Genomic DNA, 19,631 nt, shown 5'->3' with positions numbered 1-19,631 from the left:
GAAAAAAATGCAACGTTACAAACACAAAATGCTTACAAAAGAGATTATTTATTTAGTTTTGCTTTTTAGGGCCACACCTGTGGCATATGGAGGTTCCCAGGCTAGGGGTCCAACCGGACCTGTAGCTGCCGGCCTAAGCCACAGCCACAGCAATGCAGGATCCGAGCCGCACCTGCCACCTACACCACAGCTCACGGCAATGCCAGATCCTGAACCCACTGAGTGAGGCCAGGGATTGAACCCGCAACCTCATGGTTCCTAGTCAGATTCGTTTCCACTGCGCCATGAGGGGAACTCCAAAAGTGATTATTTAGAGTAAGAAATCAAAATACAAAATTTTAAAACTGACATTACCAAAACATCATAAAATCAAAATCCATAAAAAGAACCCAATATGTGAATTAATCACCTGAAACATTGCTGCAAATACTTCCTTTGGGCTGTACACTCTGATTACTTCTCATAGGACACTGATTTATATTGATATCATTTTCTATAAGGCACCAAGATAAATCAGTCTTTCCTCCAGCAAAGTGATCAAAATTTATTTTAAATAATTGATAATTCAGAAAAGTTACTTTTAGCCTCATTGTTATTTTTAGTGCCATATAAATTTTTAGGGTTGTTGTCAAATTTTAAACACCTATTAATTTTCTTTCACATGTGAGCCCTAAGAATTCGGGGCGTTCCAAGTTTTCTTATCCATTGACTAACTTAACATATTTTTTGTATAGATGACATTTGGTAATCAATTTGTTGTCACTGATGTGTATGTTTGTGTGTGTGTGTGTGAGTGTATGTACGTACATACACTCACACACACACACACTGAGGTCAACTGAACAAGAAACTAAACACAGAATGCCCATTTAAAAATATGGTGCAAAAAAAAGTATGGTGCATCTATAAATGTTTGCATTATTGATTACTAACAGAAAGAACTTCCATACTGAATACATTTAAGAACTGAATCCTCTACTTACAATTGTACACATCCAGCAAGTAAGAGCATTTCCCAGACTATCGTCTGGCTTCATACCACATTTAAGCCACATTCCCACCAGGAGATGTCATGATAAAGATTCATGCAGCAACACTAACCCTCCACCCCCCGCCCCTCTGTGCACAGATCCCAGGTGAGCTGGGACGCTGACGGCATTCCCTCAGATCACCAGGAAGAACTCAGATAGAGAGGTGACTGCGAACCGCATAAACACATCCCACTAAACCCAAATTAAACAGGTCCCCAATTCAGTTCCCCTTAGCTGTATCTCAAAAACACTCTCAATTCCCACGTCACTGAATCCAAGGAGAAATGTCACAGAAGGGAAGTCAGTGCAAAAAAGGGTAAGGTTAACTGACTGCTGAAAACTGGTTATAGCCTACAAATTTTGTACGTTATGATGCCACCCATGAGCGCATGGTTGTATACACTGGCGGGGTTCCTCCAGGCAACGGCTGGGGTGGACCCAAGCAAAGTCTTCAGAAACGGTAAAACACGCATTGTACAAGCGAGGGTCCCTGGGGCTTGGGGGTCGTTAGTGTCACAATAAATCTGCCTCTGTGGTCTCCCTGACTATTCATCATTTATCTCAGTCTGTACATGTCTGGTCTCTACAAATAAATTTCGGTTCATTGGAAAATGGAAGTACCGTCTTTAGTACCAGCACATAGAAAATATCAAAAAAATCTGTTTGGTAGTTTTCACTATTCATAGGGATCTAGAGAGAGAATGCACGTATCACATATCCATATATAAATACACATATGCATATATGTGTACTCATACACATACGTGTGGTGTGTATATATACATTTATATATGCATTATTTTTGCATTAGTATAGATTATACAAAAATATGGCCTTTATTTATACACTATGTGCATACATCAACTCTATAAATGCATAGTACCAAAGAAAGAGTGAGACTTTTTGAGTTAACAACATGGTAGCCAGATCGTGTCTCTTCAGGAGGTCTATCTCAGGAGACTGGCACTATTAAATGAGCCTGCCAGACAAGGGACAGGGCTTCCTGTAGCTGGCCAGTGGGTGAGCCAGGCCAGCAGGAGCCTATCAATGCTCTCCGGTGCTGGACACAGAGTCCGTAGTTAGTGACCCCAAAGAGGCACTTTGACTCCTGCCAGCAGGGAGAGAGAATTAGTGGGAAGACTTCATCCTTAAAGAGAACATCCATTAACCGGGTCTGTGCTTGCAGCTGGACTTTAAAAAAAAAAAAGGTGAAAACTACTGTAAGATTACAGTGCTTCGTGTAAGGGGAAAATATAACTTTCTTTAAACTGATTGAGCATAGCACATGAAAACTTTTTTTTTTTTTAACTGACATCTAATAAATTTCTGCCATTCGAAGTTTCCAATTTTCAAATTCTAAATAAATATTTGCCATCCAACACTTTAGCCAGGTCAGTATGAAACAAATCTATCACTGTCATGAAACAGAATGTTCTATCTGCAATCCAGAAACAGTTCTTCCGTGATACCCAGGCCGTGTCTGCACTGCTGAGACCTGAGGGCAGGAGTAAAGACAGGTAGGGTAGGATTCGTGTCCTAAAAGCAAACGGTGGGGGGAGAAAAGGGAGGATTTTAAGGGCTTCACCAATAGCACCGTGTCCCGTCTCTCAGACCTCGGTCTAAAACTCAAGGCCTGCGGCTCAAACAGTCCTTGGAAAGCCCCTCTCATAAAGTGTCACCAGCCTACTCAGCCTTGAGGCTTCTTCCCTGTCACCGACAGAAGAACTGGGTTTTCTGAAGACAGCTCTCGGTCTGGAATGGTCAAGGTGGGAGGTGTCACTAAAATACACATTCCAAAGGCAGCTATTTTCCCAAGAACACGGAGGCGTCTGTCAAGCTGGTCAGTTACAGGCAGTTTTTCTGTCTGTACGTTTCAGTCACACATCAGAAAACATGGACCCTAAAAGGTAGCAATCAGAAGCCTAGGATGTTCACTAGCAGTGTTTTATAAGGGATGCTTTGGCTGTTTTCAGGTGAGAAGTGGGCAAATGGAAAAACCACTGAAGACGGTCTTCTGGAGAACACCGTGAGGTTTTGCATTTAGGGTTCCCCACTGTGTGGCGTGTGCACACACGCACGCATGCACACACACCTGAAATCTTGCCTGGCTCTGTATCGGGGACCTTCGAGCAAACGATGGGAGGCAGTAACAGGGCATCTTGCCATCAAGCCGCAGGCAAGGAGCAGGGTGAGCAGTTACAAGCCTTTCATTCATTCATTTATACCTTCAGTCATTCTGTCTCCCCACAGGAAGTGTCCTCGTGGGAATGTGCCCACAGGCCCAAGGCCACAGTGCCTCTTTCTAGTTCTGGTTTTTTTTTTTTTTTTTTTTCTTTTCAAAAAAAAAAAAAAAATGCAGCCCACAAGGAAAGGCCATGTTGGAGGCTGCTGGCCTTAACACCACTTTCCAGTCCACAGCGGCAAAGGCCTTTGCCAGCGTCTAAAGTGCCTCTGGCCACACGCTCTACTAACCTCTAGGTTTTCACAGGACTCCGACATACTTATTTAGCAAATCCACACTATGGCAAGAAATGGGGTGATGTAGATAATTTAATACTACAGTGAGTCCTTGACATGCATGAGCTCACTTAATCCCTAACAGCCACTCCATGGAGTAGGTGCTACTACCCTCATCATCCGGCAGATGAAACTGAGGCCCAGTGTGCTCACGCCAGCTGTCCACAGTTGAGTGGCTGACAAGTGGCAGAGGTGAACATTCAAAACCAAGCCGGCCGGGCTCACTATGCGGCCTCTCAGAGGATCCTCACTCAAGGGTCCAGAGTTGCTTTCGAAAGGAGGAAACAGACCAATTGTCTGCAGGGGAAGCAGGGCCAGCACGATCAAGCTCGTCACCTGTCTGGCCATGTGGCACAGGCCCAGCTCTGCAAAGCTGTCTGAAATTCAAATTCCAGCTCACACCAGCCATGGACGCTCGGGCAAGTTAAGTCATCTTTGTGTGCCTCACTCCGCTCACCTATCAAGCGAGGATCATAAGGGCCTATTCTATATGATACACCCATCTATTCAGTATCCAACAGTGCTGCGTGAGATAATGCAAATGTTTACCAAACTGTTGGTGCAGCCAAATTCTACGTTATTCATAATACCTACCTTATTTTTTTTTCCCCCAGAGACTCTGACCTTTATTAATGAAATGGTTTACAAATCTACCCTATGATATGAAGCAGCATGGATTGATCACCTGGGTGTGGGAGATGAAAAAACGAACAAGTGGAGATTCCCAAGAAACCTGGTGACATTCAAGGTCAAGAACCACCAAGTTACAGCTACTACAGGCCACTGTTAGTCAATGATAATCATCCATCCCCTAAAAGGGGCCCAACAGGAAAATGTGAGTCAACAATAGCAAAGCGGAGGCTCCTAACATCTGGGGCAAGTCCTAAAAGACCTGATAGTTTAGCACCCTCATAACAATAGCTGAATCAGGTCAAATTCGATGTTTCAGTTTAAAGGCTGCAGACTGCCTTGGGGCCTTTGCACTGTCTGTTCCCTCTGCCTGGACCTCAGTGTCCCGTTTGTCCTCATGGCTAACTCCCTCACCTCTGTCAAAGTTTTGGCTCACCTATCAGCTTCTCAGTGGGGCCTATCCTAACCAACCAATTAAAAACGCCAACACTGGAGTCCCCGCTGTGGCTCAGCAGTAATGAACCTGACTACATCCATGAGGATGTAGGTTTGATCCCTCGCCTCACTCAGTGAGGGGGGGTTGTGGGTTGCAGATGCGGTTTGGATCTGGCATTGCTGTGTCTGTGGCGTAGGCCCACAGTTGCAGCTCAGATTCAACCCCTAGCTGGTAACTTCCATATGTTGCAAGTGTGGCCCTGGGGGGTGGGGGGGGAGGGAAGACAAAACAAAAACCTCCAACACTTCCAACTCCCAACCACCTCCGCCTGTTCTAATCTGTCTCTTTTCCATACTGCTAACCACCTTCTCACTACTCCATCATTTACATCTTATGCTATTTCCTGTCTATCTCCCAACACTGGAACAACTCCCAAAAGGTTACGATCTTTGTTCACCAAAAAATACCAAAGTGCTTATAACTACGCCTGGTACCAAAAAGTTACTCTCAATATATATTAATATGTAAATAAAATCAAAACGCAGAGGTCCTTTTTTACAAAGGTACCAAATCATCAAATCTGGTAAGAATGGTTAAACAGCTATCTTTCTGAGGCCAAAAGATTTCACAGCACTAGGATGCGCAAACGGAGCAGACACTGCATGAGTCTCTGACATGACCTTCAGGGCTAAATTCAGTGTTGCTGTTTCTGTGATTCCTAGTCACCAGCTCAACCTCACCTATCTGTGTGTCAAGAGTGTTTCTACAAACTCAAGTATTTACTCACAATAAAAAGCCAACACATTCTGATCAGCTTTTCCCTTCTCCAGGAGACAAAGCCAGGCTGTGAATCGAGAGTGAAGTGGATGGAGAAACGCTTCATAGTTGCAGGGCTGTGGGATTTCTAGGCAATTTAAGCCGAGGGGAGGGTTTTCGCTGGGGTGGTACCTGGATACAGGTGCTCCAGGACTAGACCAGCAATGAAATGCAAAGAAGAAAACAGGAACTCAGGTGCAGCACTCCTCCCAGAGAAAGGAAGAGAGCTAAAACAGAGGGTGGTGAAAATCACACTTCCTTTGGCTCCACGGCCCTGAAACCTTGTTCCTGATGGAACAAGGGGTAACTGGTGAACAACAAGAGCTAAGTGTACATGTATAACAGCTACTCTCAACTTAATGCACTTAATTAATCTGAACTAAATACAGTTATAATGAAAACTATGGGCCTTGTACACTGAAGGCCTTGAAAAATCCTTCAAGCAACAAATATGCTGTATTCCCATCCATAAAGTTTCATCTCATTAGTGGTTAAATGGTAATAACTCAGAAAGGTCCTCAAGACAGACCCACCACCTAAACACATCTCCAATATCTTATGATTGCCCAAGAAAAGGCTCCTTGAAAAAAATTAAAGATAACATTAACATATATTGCTTAGTAATTAGTCTTTTCATGCATCTTTTTCATGTGGCCACTTGATAACAAGGACACAGAAGTGGTACATCAATCATTAAAAACAACTCTCTTCAAAAATTTACAGACTGGTCCGCAAACAATGAATTTCACTTAACAACACATGCACATGTAGAACTTTCACCAAACGCTTCATCTGATATATTTCCACTCATGTCTCTTCATCAGAAGTGTATTTATTTGACAGTGCCCACTACTCAGGTTGATATTATTCTTCTTGAGGTCAGTTCTTTTTTCTTTCTGCATATGGGGCTGTCTTTGAAAGAAAGAGGCCTCTCCTCAGTCAAGGTACCAAATAATTCTTTACCCCTGGGAATTTTAAGTATTTGTTCTTTTTACCATTGACTGTCCATAGAGTTTGCTGGTTTCAAACTGATTCCAAAGTATGGTAATTGTTAGCCATGCCACACAATTCACCTAAGTCATAGCTATAGCTATGAACTTAATTGTTCCAAGTTTTCACTAAGATAAAAACACTAACCCCTTGGGGGTTACCATCACTTTAAAAGTTGAGTTTTAGAAAATAGGGAACCCTTAACCCTCTCATAAATGTTTGCACGATACTAGAGACAATTTCTGCCAACTCTAAAAACTTGTGATTCACCAACAGTCTTAAATCATCTAACTGATTACAAACTAAACCCTCAAGAAGGATGTCTTCAAGACATTTTAATAAATATATATTTTCTGTTAACGAGCTAGGCCAAGTAAGCAGGCAACATGGCGAAATTACTACTCCCATTAAATATGGTTCATCCTGAAATAACTGTGAGTGAATAAGGTATGCTATGACCACCTTGTCTACATCAGGAAATTTTTTTTTATGTATTTACATAAATATACATTTATCTTATTTATATTTATTATTGAAAGTAAGAGAAGCAACTTGAACTAATAAAATTTCCCCGGAACTTTGCATTACTAGAGTTTTAATATTTTAAACTACCCATCATGAAAAAGCTGATTTATCCTTTATGCACCCTGTTATGACTCTTCAATCATGATGATGAATCAGTAAATTTGTTACTCCATTCAACCCCTCCTTTCAAGACCACCAAAACTTGCCTAGCTTTTCTGCCACATCCTCATCAAGGGATGTTTTAAAACTCTGTAAGTTTCAAAACCTGGACAATTACTCACCAGGATTATCTTTTAAAAGACGTTTTGTAAACATTTTCAATGAGTATTTCCCATTCTGAATGTCCTATCATATCCATTCTAAAATAGCATTCAAAGCTTATGAAGCACTCACTGTGTGCAAAGAGAAAGCACTGAACTAAGAGAAGGAGCATAAGGCTTGGCCTCATTTTATTCGTGCATAAATATACAGCAGTCGTGATTTATTCTCTCAACTTTGAAGAAACGTGAGCTGCATCCACAGGGCAGAATCCATAGTATGCATTTGGAAGTGACTTTCTGGGGGACAATTTACAGGTTCTCTGGATTAGATAGGCCGGTAGGGGCATCAAGCAGTTCCTTCACCTTCCAGCCCACACACAAGACAACCCGGGGAAGCTGGCCACACCTTCCGCAGGTGGCTAGATCGTCAGAGCCAAGAGAACCCGACCCATCTCTCCTGGCAGGGGCTCCGGAGAGGAGTCCGTAAATGAGTGCAAGGGTTTCTGCGAATTAAAGGACTTGTTGAAAGACCCGGGGTCTGGGGCAGGAAGAGAGAGCAGCTGCCCCGCGGGGCGCCCCCTCCCCCGCGGCCCCTGAGTCCCCCGCGCCCTGGGCGCTGCGCAGGCCGCCGTTGCAGATCCCGGGCTTGGCCGGCGCACCTCGGGCCTAGCAACCTTTGAAAGGCAAATCGAAGAGCCGGGGCGCATTTAAATGCCCGGCCTCGAGCCCGGGGGGATTGCTCTCCAGCAGACGCAACCGCAGGGGCCTCCGGGGCGGCGCGGCCCTGGGCGCAGGGCGCGGCCCGCGGGCGCAGCCGGATCGCAGCCCGCAGCGCCCCGGCGTCCGCGCCAGGCCGGGGCAGAAGCAGGCGCCCCCAGGCCCGCGAGCCCCGCCGCCGCCGCCGCCGCCGCCGCCGGGGGCGAGAGGGAGCGCTCGGTCCTCCGCCCGCGGCCGCGGCCCCCTCCCGACGCACCACACCTAGCAACCGGCGCTGACAGGACGCAGTGGCGGCGGCGGAGGGAGGAGGAAGCGGAATGGCTGCCGCGGTGGAGCCACCCCCGCCCCCCCCCCGCTCCCACCTCCCAGCGGCTGCAGCCGCCGCCGAGCCCTGACAGCTCGAGCCCGGGCGGAAGCGGCGGGCGGCGTGCAGCGCCCGCCCCCCGCCGCCCGCGGCCGCTCGGACCACCCGGGCCAAGTAACTCCGCGCCCCTTTCCAGCGCCCGCCGGCCGCCCGCCCGACCCGCCGGCCCCGCCGCGCCCTCCGCCCGGCGCCCCCTCCCCCGGCGCCCGGCCCCGCCGCCGCCGCATCTCCCAGCCGCCGGCTCCCTCCTCCCGCCGCCCCCGCCGTGGCGCAGCCCCACTCCCACCACTTCGCCGCCGGCGCGCACGCCCCTCGGAATCCCCCGGCCCGTCCGCCGCCGCACCTCGCGCCTCCGCATCCCCTCCCCCACTGCCCCCCACCCGCACCTCGCGCCTCCGCATCCCGCCACCCCCGCGCCCCAGGCTCGCACACGCCCTCCCCGCCCTGCCGCCGCCTTCCTCCCTCCTGGCCACCCCTGGCCATTCTGGGGTTCTCGCCTGGGTAGGAGTTTCCGCGCGCCGAGCACCCCCGCCCACCCCCGGGCCATTTACCGATGTGGTTGTCCTCGATGTGCTCGATGAGGTCGGCCAGGGTGGGGAAGTGGAGTCCGCAGCCCCCGAATCGGCAGGTATTGGAGAAGAAGGAGGCGGCGGCGATGCCTGTCATGGTGCTACATCGAGAGCCCCCCTGGTGTCGGCTCAGCGAGCGCCGGGCAGGCGGGCGGAGGGAGGGAGGGAGGGAGGCAGGGTGGGGTGAGGAGAGGAGGGACTGGGGGAGGGGGAGAGAGGCGGGGTGAGGGGAGCGGAGAGGACGGGACGGAGGGAGAGGGGGCGAGAGCGATGGAAGGATTGCGAGGCGAGACCGGGAGGCAGAGGGGAGGCGGCGGCGGCGGCGGCGGCGGCGGCGGCGGCGTCGGGAGCGGAGGGGGAGGGGGTGGGGGGGAGGCCGCCGCAGCTGGGAGGAGGGACCAGGGCGCGCGGCAACAGCTGTGCGGCCCCAACCTCCGCCCCTGGACCGTGGCCTCACCTGGGAGCGCCTGCCACCAACTTTATCTCACTCAGCCTGCCCTTCACAGTTGGTAATACGTGCAATCTGTCTGAAGCCTCCTTGGTTATGTACATTACATTCTTGGTGGATACACGTCTATTAATTACACTTACATCCCCGCCTTGAGAACTCAGTTACCTAGGCCCCTCTCAGGGACATTTGTTTGCACTTGGCCACCTGTCTAGGTTTGGCACTGACATTCACCGGGGACCCAGGAAAGGTAATTGTGTGCACCTTACTCTTTAAACCTTCTTTAAAAAAAAAAAAAAAAAAAGCACATATTCTTTGGAGGTTTGTACTAATTGATTTTAATGAAGTTTCCCTCTAGGCCGGTAGAAAAATCGTAGCTTTATTTAAATTTCAAAATAGAGTGCTTGATTGTCAAGTGCATTTGCCTGTGTTTTACACGTGCACGTTCCTAATTCGCCCTGCTCCTTTTGGGAAAACCAAAACTGAAATAATTTTATTTCCCCGAATTACAACACCCTACTGCCCCATCTCACATCTGGGAATTAACCCATCTGGGTCCCTGGAAGCAAAATGATCACCACCGAAAGGACAGGGCATTAGTTAAGGCTCGAAGGAGTAGAAACAGGGTCAAGGAACCTAAGTTTCCCTTTATTTAAAAGAGATTCTGCCAGTCAATGTAGATTACACCATCCTGTGAGCAGTTAAACCCTAATGTTGACCAGTTAAGCATTTAAATTGATTCCGGTAGCTTCTCTGAAACCTGCGTTTTGTTAAGAATCAATTACCGCCTGTCCCAACCCCCACCCCATTTCGCTGCTGTTTTTACCTTTAAAGTTTGTGTTCTCCAATAGCGCTTTTACAGATACCTACAAATTTATGATCCAACGCTGCATTTTTTCATTATGCAAGTATTACTGCATTTAGCATTTTTCTTTAGGACATAGGTTATTTACCCTATGGTGCAGATACATAGAAAAATAGTATTCCCCTCTTCATAAATAAATTCATAACCAGTGCTATTTCTAAGAGTAGGAGTCTTAATTCTTTTCATTTGAGAATTTAGGGGAAAGGCACCATAAAACTTTTTACAACCTGACAGTCACAGTGATTGGGGGTGAAGGGTGCCCTCACCCATGGCATTTCCGCTTTCGTGCCCATCTCTTCTGTCTGCCAGCTCACAGGTAACAGACTTGCGCTGAGATGAGAGTTGGGTTGGGTGAGGTTGGGTAGTTGTGTGGTTGAAGTTCAGTTTGGGGCCAAGAATGGTTTCCTGGGCCCACTTGGGGGTGGAGACAGGGCCCGGGTGGGCCTGATAATGAGCCAGGGACCCAGTTGGCAGGAGACTGGAGCCAGGGCCAGACAAGGGTCTAGAGAGCAGGAGTAAGAATTCTAGCTCTTGAATTAGAATTTTGGCAGCTGTGCAGTGCATTCAGCTGCCCAGTCTGGGAAGGCCTTCAGCTAAAAGCAGGCGGAATACACATCACATGGAGTAACAGGACAGGGAAATGCAAAGCAAAAGCTCCAGCCCCAGTGGTGCCAAAACAGCTTCCCCCAAAAGGAAGCGCCAAGAGCTTTGGAGAAGTAGCAACTCTGTCTTCTGGAGGAGAAACCGTCCAGGTGGAATCATTAACTCCAGAGAGAGTGGGGAAAGGAACAGAGGTGGCACAGGCAAGAGAGCTCAGAGATGGAAACTGCCAGAAACGTGCAGATGAAAGATGAAGGAAGTATGGGGACTGGGTTTCACGAATGTCTAAGTCTCTACTACCTGCTGTCAGTTTCAGTATTCCTAAAATAAAACCTTGATAGGCCACATGAAATAAATAGCATTTTAAAGATGAAACAAGCCAAAATAATCTTAAAATGAATCAAGATTTTGATTTTTAAGATTAAAATTCTTTATCTTGGGCAATTATGAATATTTTGTAAGGACTCAGGTTATTTTGCGTAAGGTAACCCACTCTAACTTTTCATCCATGAACTGAAGCTCGTATATGCTTATGTGACACTCTTTGCCTCCCGTTTCTTAAAAATCTGCACACTTGAGGCATTTCTGGCCTTTATATTAGCTACCTAGTCTTTTAGACCTGAAGGATACTCTGGCCATCACACCCACTGATTTTGTAGACACAGTAAACTGGGAGGCCAGAGGCATGGAGTATGTGCTCTCCAGAGACACATAGCCAACTCTCCTCTCTGTATCCACAGTGCATCTCATAAGGCATCAATAGACAAGAGAAGGACAAAGATAAAGTAACCACAGGTGGATTTTTAGAAAAATTGCTTTACAGTGTCATGCTTACCATTATGAACATGCATTTATAAAAATGTTTGTTTCAAGGGCATCCCTTTGAAACAAATCAACGTGGAATTCCCATCGTGGCTCAGTGGAAACGAATCTGACTAGCATCCGTGAGGACGCTGGTTCAATCCCTGGCCTCGATCAGTGGGTTAAGGATCCAGCGTTGCCGTGAGCTGTGGTGTAGATCGCAGACACAGCTCGGATCCCGAGTTGCTGTGGCTGTGCCGCAGGCCAGCAGCTACAGCTCTGATTTGACAATTTGACACCTAGCCTGGGAACCTCCGTATACCGTGGGTACAGCACACACACACACACACACACACACACACACACACACACACACACCCGAAAAAAAAAAGAAAGAAAAAGAAACAAGTCAACTTGAGGTTATAAAAATACATAGAACAAATACTTCAACCAACTATGTCCCAGAGAAAGTGATGGCTGATTTGAGTAGTAAAATTATCTCAAAGGAAAGAGTCAGTGAGAGAACTGAGGAGGCCAAAGGAGATGATGTGGTTGTGGGTTAGAAGTGCTCTCTGGGTTTAAGACCCTTTTCTTGGGAGTTCCCATTGTGGCTCAGTGGGTTAAGGACCTGACATTGTCTCTGTGAGCATGCCAATTCAATCCCTAGCCTTGGTCTGTGGGTAAAGGATCCAGCGTGGCTGCAAGCTGCGGCCAAGGTGGCAGATGCGGCTCTGATCCAGTGGGCTGCCGTGGCTGTGGTGTAGGCCACAGCTGCAGCTTCAATTTGACTCCTGGCCCAGGAAGCTCCATACCCTACAGATGCAGCTGGTTTGTTTGTTTTTTTTTTTTTAAAAAAGGCCCTTTTCAGGAGAAGCCATTTGCCTCTCCTGAAATCACTGTGCCTCCCAACGTGTCAGCCCACCCAACAAGGAGGTACGGATAGTGGTCCCATAGCTTGTGCTTAGCATTACAATGCTTTGCGTTGCAGTAGCAGTCTCCAAAATCCACCATAGCCACTGCCCACAAGATGGGTCAGCTGCCAGGCAAGTGTGAATCCATTGATCTAAGGGAGGCAGTCAAAACCACCAAAGGATTCTGCTTCGTGTCTGGCCTCCACATACAGGATTTGGTTAATTTAGGGAGGCACTGATCATCAAAAGCATGCACTTCCTGTGCCCTGCAGGGACATCTATTAGGACCACAAGGTCAAGTGTATGAACCCTGCATTCTATTAACTCTCCATGCTGCCTTTCTCAAGTTTTCTGGGTCATTTCCCAGGTCCCTCTTAAGGTGCTTTTCAAGTTTACTGGATGTAAACAGGCTCTCACAAAGCTTGAAGCATTCATTTTACTGCCACCACTATGTAGACCGAGTAGATCATGAACCCAGGTAGGTCTGCGTCAGCTCATGCCAGTCGATGGCCACATAAGAATATCTGACACTCTTAGCTCTTGAAGACTCAGGCTGCCATTTCTGCCAACAAACCACCTTTGCCTCCACGGAATGTTTTCTCTAGGGTTCACCTTCTTCCAAGGAGGACGATGTCTATTCCAGATTTTCTCGTTTACTATTTCTGCAACCCCGTCTTCAAGTTCTTTGTACGGCTTTTATTCCAGCTCAGAAATGAATCAGCATTATCTGCTTTTGGGTGATTAATTCTCATTTTGGCCCCCAGTCTCATTATGCCTAGAATGAAGCATTGGCTCAGAATGAGTAACGGGGGTTCTCTAGCTGGATGCTACTAGTGGTCACTCCTCATGGTTGCTACCCTTAGCTCTCAACTCTCCTGCTTCTGCTTACTGCCTATATACATCCTTATGCCATTACCTGTCTAGTTTCTTGCAAGATTTCTCCAGAATAACAGTGAAATGACTGTAGTTCTCATTGAGCTCCCGTGTTTACTTCCCTAATGGCAGGCCCCACACTGCCGTCCAGAGGATGCTCCAGCCCCACATCTGATGGGATTTGCCCAGCCCAGCCAGAGGTTTAAGTAAGGTCATGAGAGCAGCGCATCAATCACTGTTTCATCCGTTCCTCTGACAAATCTTGATTGAATGTCTATGCCAGGCTTCTTTTGCGCAACTCCCAATGGTATATTTGTACAGGAACTGCCTGGACAGTGACCTCAGGATTTGTACAACCGTGGAGCCTGACCCACTGTGCAACCTATGAAGGATACAACTCGAATAAGACTACTGCAGCCTCTCCTCATGAGGGAATGCCAAATGCTTTGCAGGTCCTCCAGAGTCATGTCTTTAGGCACTGTTGGTGCTCAACCAGCAATACCCAGTGTGGAGGATTTTATATCCCTTCCAAGGCTGCTAGCACCTTTTTTTTTGTTCTGGCCTTCTGAGGTTGTCTCAGCTCCCATGGGCGCAATACTTTTTTTTTTTCTAGGACTCAGAGAAGTATCAACGGAGATTGGACGAGAGGAACAAGTTGGGAACACTGCAGCATGAACTCCCCTCTCCTGCTAGAATCCCTCTGCACCATCCTTCACCATCAGAATAAGCTTTCCAGGAGTTCCCGTTGTGGCTCAGCAGTAACGAACCCAACTAGTCTCCGTGAGGATGCAGGTTCGGTCTCTGGCTTTGCTCAGTGGGTTAAGGATCCAGCATTGCCATGAGCTGTGGTGTAGGTTGCAGACACTACTCTGACCTGGCGTTGCTGTGGCTGGGGCATAGGCCTTCAGCTACAGCTCTGATTCGACCCCTAGCCTGGGAACGTCCATATGCCTTAGGTGCAGCCCTAAAAAGACAGGAGGAAAAAAATAAGCTCTCCATTCAATGACCTTCAATAACTGGATGTCTGCAGAAGCCTCCCAGCCCTACCTCCAGCAATTCAAGATGAGTCAAATTATTTTCATTTTCAAAATGCATTCACTATCCATGCACAGGCCACTCTGCCTTTGCATGTGTTGTGTCACCTGCCCCCACCAAACACACTTCAGCAGCTCATCCCGTCACCTCCTCCAGGAAGCCTTCCCTGCATCCTGTCTCCTCTTCCTTCCCTGCTGAGCAAATGCTCATCATCTGTGCTCCACTCAAGCTCCCTCGGCATTTGATTTTGATTGTCGGCTTACTGGTCTTCCTTCCCCTCTAGATCAGTAGTTCCCCAATCTTTTGAATCAAGGACCCCATCAATTCAAAAATTTAAACCTTGATCATATGAGTATTTTTATTTATAAATTATATACAGACACTACTATTCACATATATACATGTAAAATAATTCAGGTGCTTTCAGAAGATGATATTTTAAAAAACAGAAGTGGAAGGTCCAATATCTTCATCCCACACCCAAGAGTATTATCTGGTCCCCATCCCGGGTGAATGCATTCCATCTTAGGAATCCTGATCCTAGCCCCTGTGAGAAAGGAGAGCATCTTTCACTGTGCCTGCACATAGGGCTCAATAAACATTGCATGGGGGTATAGCTCAGCACTTGATAAACAATGCATTTCAGTTTGTTTGTTTGTTTTTTGCTTCTTGTCTTAAGGGAGGCACCTCTGGCATATGGAAGTTCCCAGGCTAGGGGTCCAATGGGAGCTATGGCTGCTACCCACAGCCACAGCCACATGGAATCCAGGCTGCACCTGTGACCTATACCACAGCTCACAGCAACGCTGGATCCTTGACCCACTGAGCAACGCCAGGCATACTCCTCGTTACTGCTGAGCCACAAGGGGAACTTCCTGCATTTTAGTTTTTAATGCCAAAGTAATTTCCAACAATTTGTCACTGTTCTCTCTTTTTAAAATTTACTTATTAAAGTTTTTTTTAAATTAAAGTATGGTTATTTGGTTACTGTTCTTCTCTTGGGCAGCACCAGTGAAAGACAGGTTTCAGTCATCTCTCAGCTTGGATAGAGCACAACAGTTCCATCTTCCCAGGATCATGGCCCAACCTTTGGAGAGACCTCTTTTCAGGTCTAGCCCAGTGTCACTGCCCTGTGCCCCTAACAGGCACTTATGAAATGCTTGTCTCATTGGTTTTCATAGCACTGGTTTCCTAGTCTCTGCTGAGGCAGACAGAGCTGCTCAGTTGGACAGAGATAAGCAGGGAGGCGCTGAGCCATGACATGCGATCTGGCACTAGCTCTTCTTTAATTTCACCGACTAGGACCCTTTCACAGATATTCAAGTTCCTTCTGATTATTTTAAATAACAATTACCAGCATTTATTGAGGGCCTACCACCAGGTCAGGCACTGTTGGACTAGATGGCTTAACACAGATCTGGGTTTTTGTTTTGTTTTGTTTTGCTTTGCTTTTTAGGGCTGCACCCATGGCATATGGAAGTTCCCAGGCTAGGGGTCAAATTGGAGCTACAGCTGCCAGCCTATGCCACAGCCACATCCAAGCCAGATCCGAGCCATGTCTGCGACCTACAACACAGCTCATGGCGACACCAGATCCTTAACCCATTGCAAGAGGCCAGGGATTGAAAGCATCTTGATGGATACCAGTTGGGCTCGCCAGTGCTTTTCCAACGGGAAAGCCCACAAATCTGTTTTTAAACCCTATGAGATAGACAAATACATATTTGCCCAGATCATGGATGAGAAGAAACAAGACCCAGGGAAATGAAGTGACTTACTAAGGTCTATGGAGCTAACAAGCATTAGCTTGGATCTGAACTTAGGCCTGTCTGACTCCAGAGACCTGGCACTTAACGTAACATCCCTACCTTGAGTCTGGGTGCTCCCCAACATCTCCTCCTCTCCCCTTGAGTCTGAGGGACAAGTTGGGCTCTTGGCAGGACCAGGCTCAAGTACATCACAGACACTGAGATTTAGAGGCAAAAGTGTCCTACTTTGCCAAATGCACTGAGGAGTGGGTCCTCAGGATGGGTCACTGATGATAGAGAGGGGCTTGCAGTCTCCAACAGGTACTGAGGATCTTGGTGGAATTCCCATCGTGGCTCAGCAGTGAAGCATCTGACGATTATCCATGAGGACTCGGGTTCGATCCCTGGCCTCTCTCAGTGGGTCAGGGATCCAGCGTTGCTATGAGTTGTGGTGTAGGTCGGAAGACTCGGCTTGGATTCCGTGTTGCTGTGGCTGTGGTGTGAGCTGGCAGCTATACCTCTGACTTGACCCTTAGCCTGGGAACTTCCATATGCCTCTGCTGTGGCCCTAAAACGACAAAAAAAAAAAAAAAAAAAAAAAAAAAAAAAAGAGCTAGAGAGAGAATCTTGGCCTGTCTTTTCCCTTTCCCTCCCTTTTGGAAAGTCCTTTCATTGCTGTTGCCAAGTTGTTGACAGGCCTTAAATACCTGGTTTTAAAATGGAACTTGATAGAGAAGTAAGACTTTGAAAAGATACCATTATTTTGTTCTTCAGCCAGTTCCTGACTCACCCCTCCATTGTGTACCTTCCTACTGTTGATTTTGGGGTGGGGTAGGGAACACAGCCATTCCCCATCACGTGGAAAGGTGCCTCTTTCTGCTTTTGTCACGCTCTTTGTCTCCTATCTGTAATGACTCTAATTACGTTGCTTTTCAGCCAATTGTTTGGCCTAATCATATTTTCTGTTGCAGTCTTCGTTCCTGGAACCGTAGTACAGACAACCTGCTGAATGCCATCCTGAAAGGCTCTGTCCCTTCTCTTCCAGCACTAGACCTATGTGGAAGCTACTGCTGCCTTTCACAAAATGGACCCAGATTCTGGTAACTTCTCCAGGAAACACGTTCATCTTGATTTTATAACTAAATTTACCTTTCTAGAATTTCCATCTCATGATGCTTTTGCCACCATAAATGATTTCCTCTTCTCTTGGAGTGCCTCATATGTGGAATGACTTTTGTTATCTTTTTTTTTTTTTTTTTTGTCTTTTTGTCTTTTGTCTTTTGTTGTTGTTGTTGCTATTTCTTGGGCCGCTCCCGCGGCATATGGAGGTTCCCAGGCTAGGGGTCGAATCGGAGCTGTAGCCACCGGCCTACGCCAGAGCCACAGCAACGCGGGATCCGAGCCTCGTCTGCAACCTACACCACAGCTCACGGCAATGCCGGATCGTTAACCCACTGAGCAAGGGCAGGGACCGAACCCGCGACCTCATGGTTCCTAGTCGGATTCGTTAACCACTGCGCCACGACGGGAACTCCCGACTTTTGTTATCTTAAAGGCATCCAATGTAGAAACTCTAAGGGCCAGGAAGGGGAAGCAAGGGAGAGAAGAGGGTGGTGTGGGGGTGCACATGTGCGGACCGTATGAATGGTGGGGACCAGTGCTGAACTGGAGAGCACTCTTCTCTTAAAACACTGGAAAGCAAACAAGTTCCATCTCGGCTCCTGTGCCCAACTGTTTGCAACCTGTTTTTCCCTCCAAACTGCCATATAAAATTAGATTCCTTTTATTGTCACAACAGCCCAAGAGTATCCATATCATTTCTAAATTTCTTACCATTAGGAAATTAGATGCCATCTAATTCTTGGGGCAAAAAATTTAAAAAGAACCCTTTGTGCCTAAACAGCTCCCCAAGGTGATGTAAGAGCTGCCCAAGGACTGGTTAGAGGAGACAGAAGAAAGAGTTGGTCAGGGCTTCTCCCAGGCACTAACACTTCTTGGTTCTCAATTCTTTTCCATGTTTCCCAACGCAGATCAGAGTCTTAAAATTAATTTTCAACAAACTGAATATGTAAATACTCCAAATTTATCTAAAATGAATGCTGTTTATAAAGAGAACGTTTTATAATTCATGGCTGGTGTCCAGATACACTTTAAAGTAATTAATAAAACCCTTCAGTTGGTAGGTTTGGCTTTTCCAGTCTTTGAGTGTCCCCACTCCTGGGTCTACAGGTCAAGGTTATATTGCCTTGAAGGTATTACTTCTCTTAAAAAATGTATGAAGTAATCTGAACATTTTTTTTTTTTTTTTGTCTTTTTAGGGCCACACCCTCGGCATTTGGAGATTCCCAGGCTAGGGGTCAATCCTGGAGTTGTAGCTGCCAGCCTACACCACAGCCACGGCAACACAGGATCCAAGCTGAGTCTGCGACCTACACCACAGCTCAAGGCAATTCCGGATCCTTAACCCACTGAGTGAAGCCAGGGATGGAACCCGCATCCTCATGGATACTAGCAAGATTTGTTCCTGCTGAGCCACAATGGGAACTTCTTATTTTTTGTTTTTTAACCTGAACATTTTGGGTTTTTTTATTTATTTTATTTTATAATGATTCTTATTTTTTCCATTCTAGCTGGTTTACAGTGTTCTGTCAATTTTCTACTGTACAGCAAGGTGACCCAGTTACACATACATGTATACAGTCTTTTTTCTCACATTATCATGCTCCATCATAAGTGACTAGACATAGTTCCCAGTGCTACACAGCAGGATCTCATTTCTTATAATCTGAACATTTTATTTATCTATTTATTTTTGTCTTTTGTCTTTTTAGGGCCACACCCGTGGCATATGGAGGTTCCCAGGCTGGGGGTCTAATTGGAGCTATAGCCGCCGGCCTACACTAGAGCCATAGCAATGCCAGATCCAAGCTGCGACTGCGACCTACACCACAGCTCACGGCAATGCCGGATCCTGAACCCACTGAGCAAGGCCAGGGATCGAACTCACAACGTCACGGTTCCTAGTCAGATTCGTTTCCGCTATGCCACGACGGGGAACTCCATAATCTGAACATTTTAGATTACAGGTAATCTTTGGTGTCAGAGTCAACTCATGATTCCAATTTCTTTCTCTTTTCTCTTTCTTCTGCCATCCCATTCTTACCCACCTTCCCAATCCTATAAACCTTCCTCCATCCTGACCCATCCCCTCACCCCTCGCCCCAGAATTTCTACTCAGAATTGATTTTTTGGGGGGGAGGGGGGTCACACCCACAGCATGCGGAAGTTCCCAGGCCAAGGATCAAAAGCTGTGCCGCAGTAATGACCTGAGCCATAGCAGCAAAAACACGGAGTGCTTCACTGCTAGGCCACCAGGGAACTCCAGGATTGATTCTTTTTTTTTTTTTTTTTTTTGTCTTTTTGCCATTTCTGGGGCTGCTCCCAAGGCATATGGAAGTTCCCAGGCTAGGGGTCGAATCAGAGCTGTAGCTGACA

At 47.0% G+C, this 19,631-nt stretch overlaps 1 protein-coding gene across 1 annotated transcript in view; it reads right to left on the bottom strand.

Annotated features, from left to right (window-relative positions):
- Positions 1–8,985, bottom strand: part of JAZF1 (JAZF zinc finger 1) — a 338,572-nt gene extending 329,587 nt beyond the window's left edge. Inside the window, 1 exon segment of the mRNA NM_001315730.1 lies at positions 8,838–8,985. Within this exon segment, the coding sequence (NP_001302659.1) occupies positions 8,838–8,952 (115 nt within the window). The 5' untranslated portion in view covers positions 8,953–8,985.

Source organism: Sus scrofa, chromosome 18, assembly GCF_000003025.6.
Source record: "Sus scrofa isolate TJ Tabasco breed Duroc chromosome 18, Sscrofa11.1, whole genome shotgun sequence".
Classification (NCBI taxonomy): Eukaryota; Metazoa; Chordata; class Mammalia; order Artiodactyla; family Suidae; genus Sus; species Sus scrofa.
Note: the sequence above shows the minus strand (reverse complement) of the source record. Positions and strands in the feature narration are given on the sequence as shown.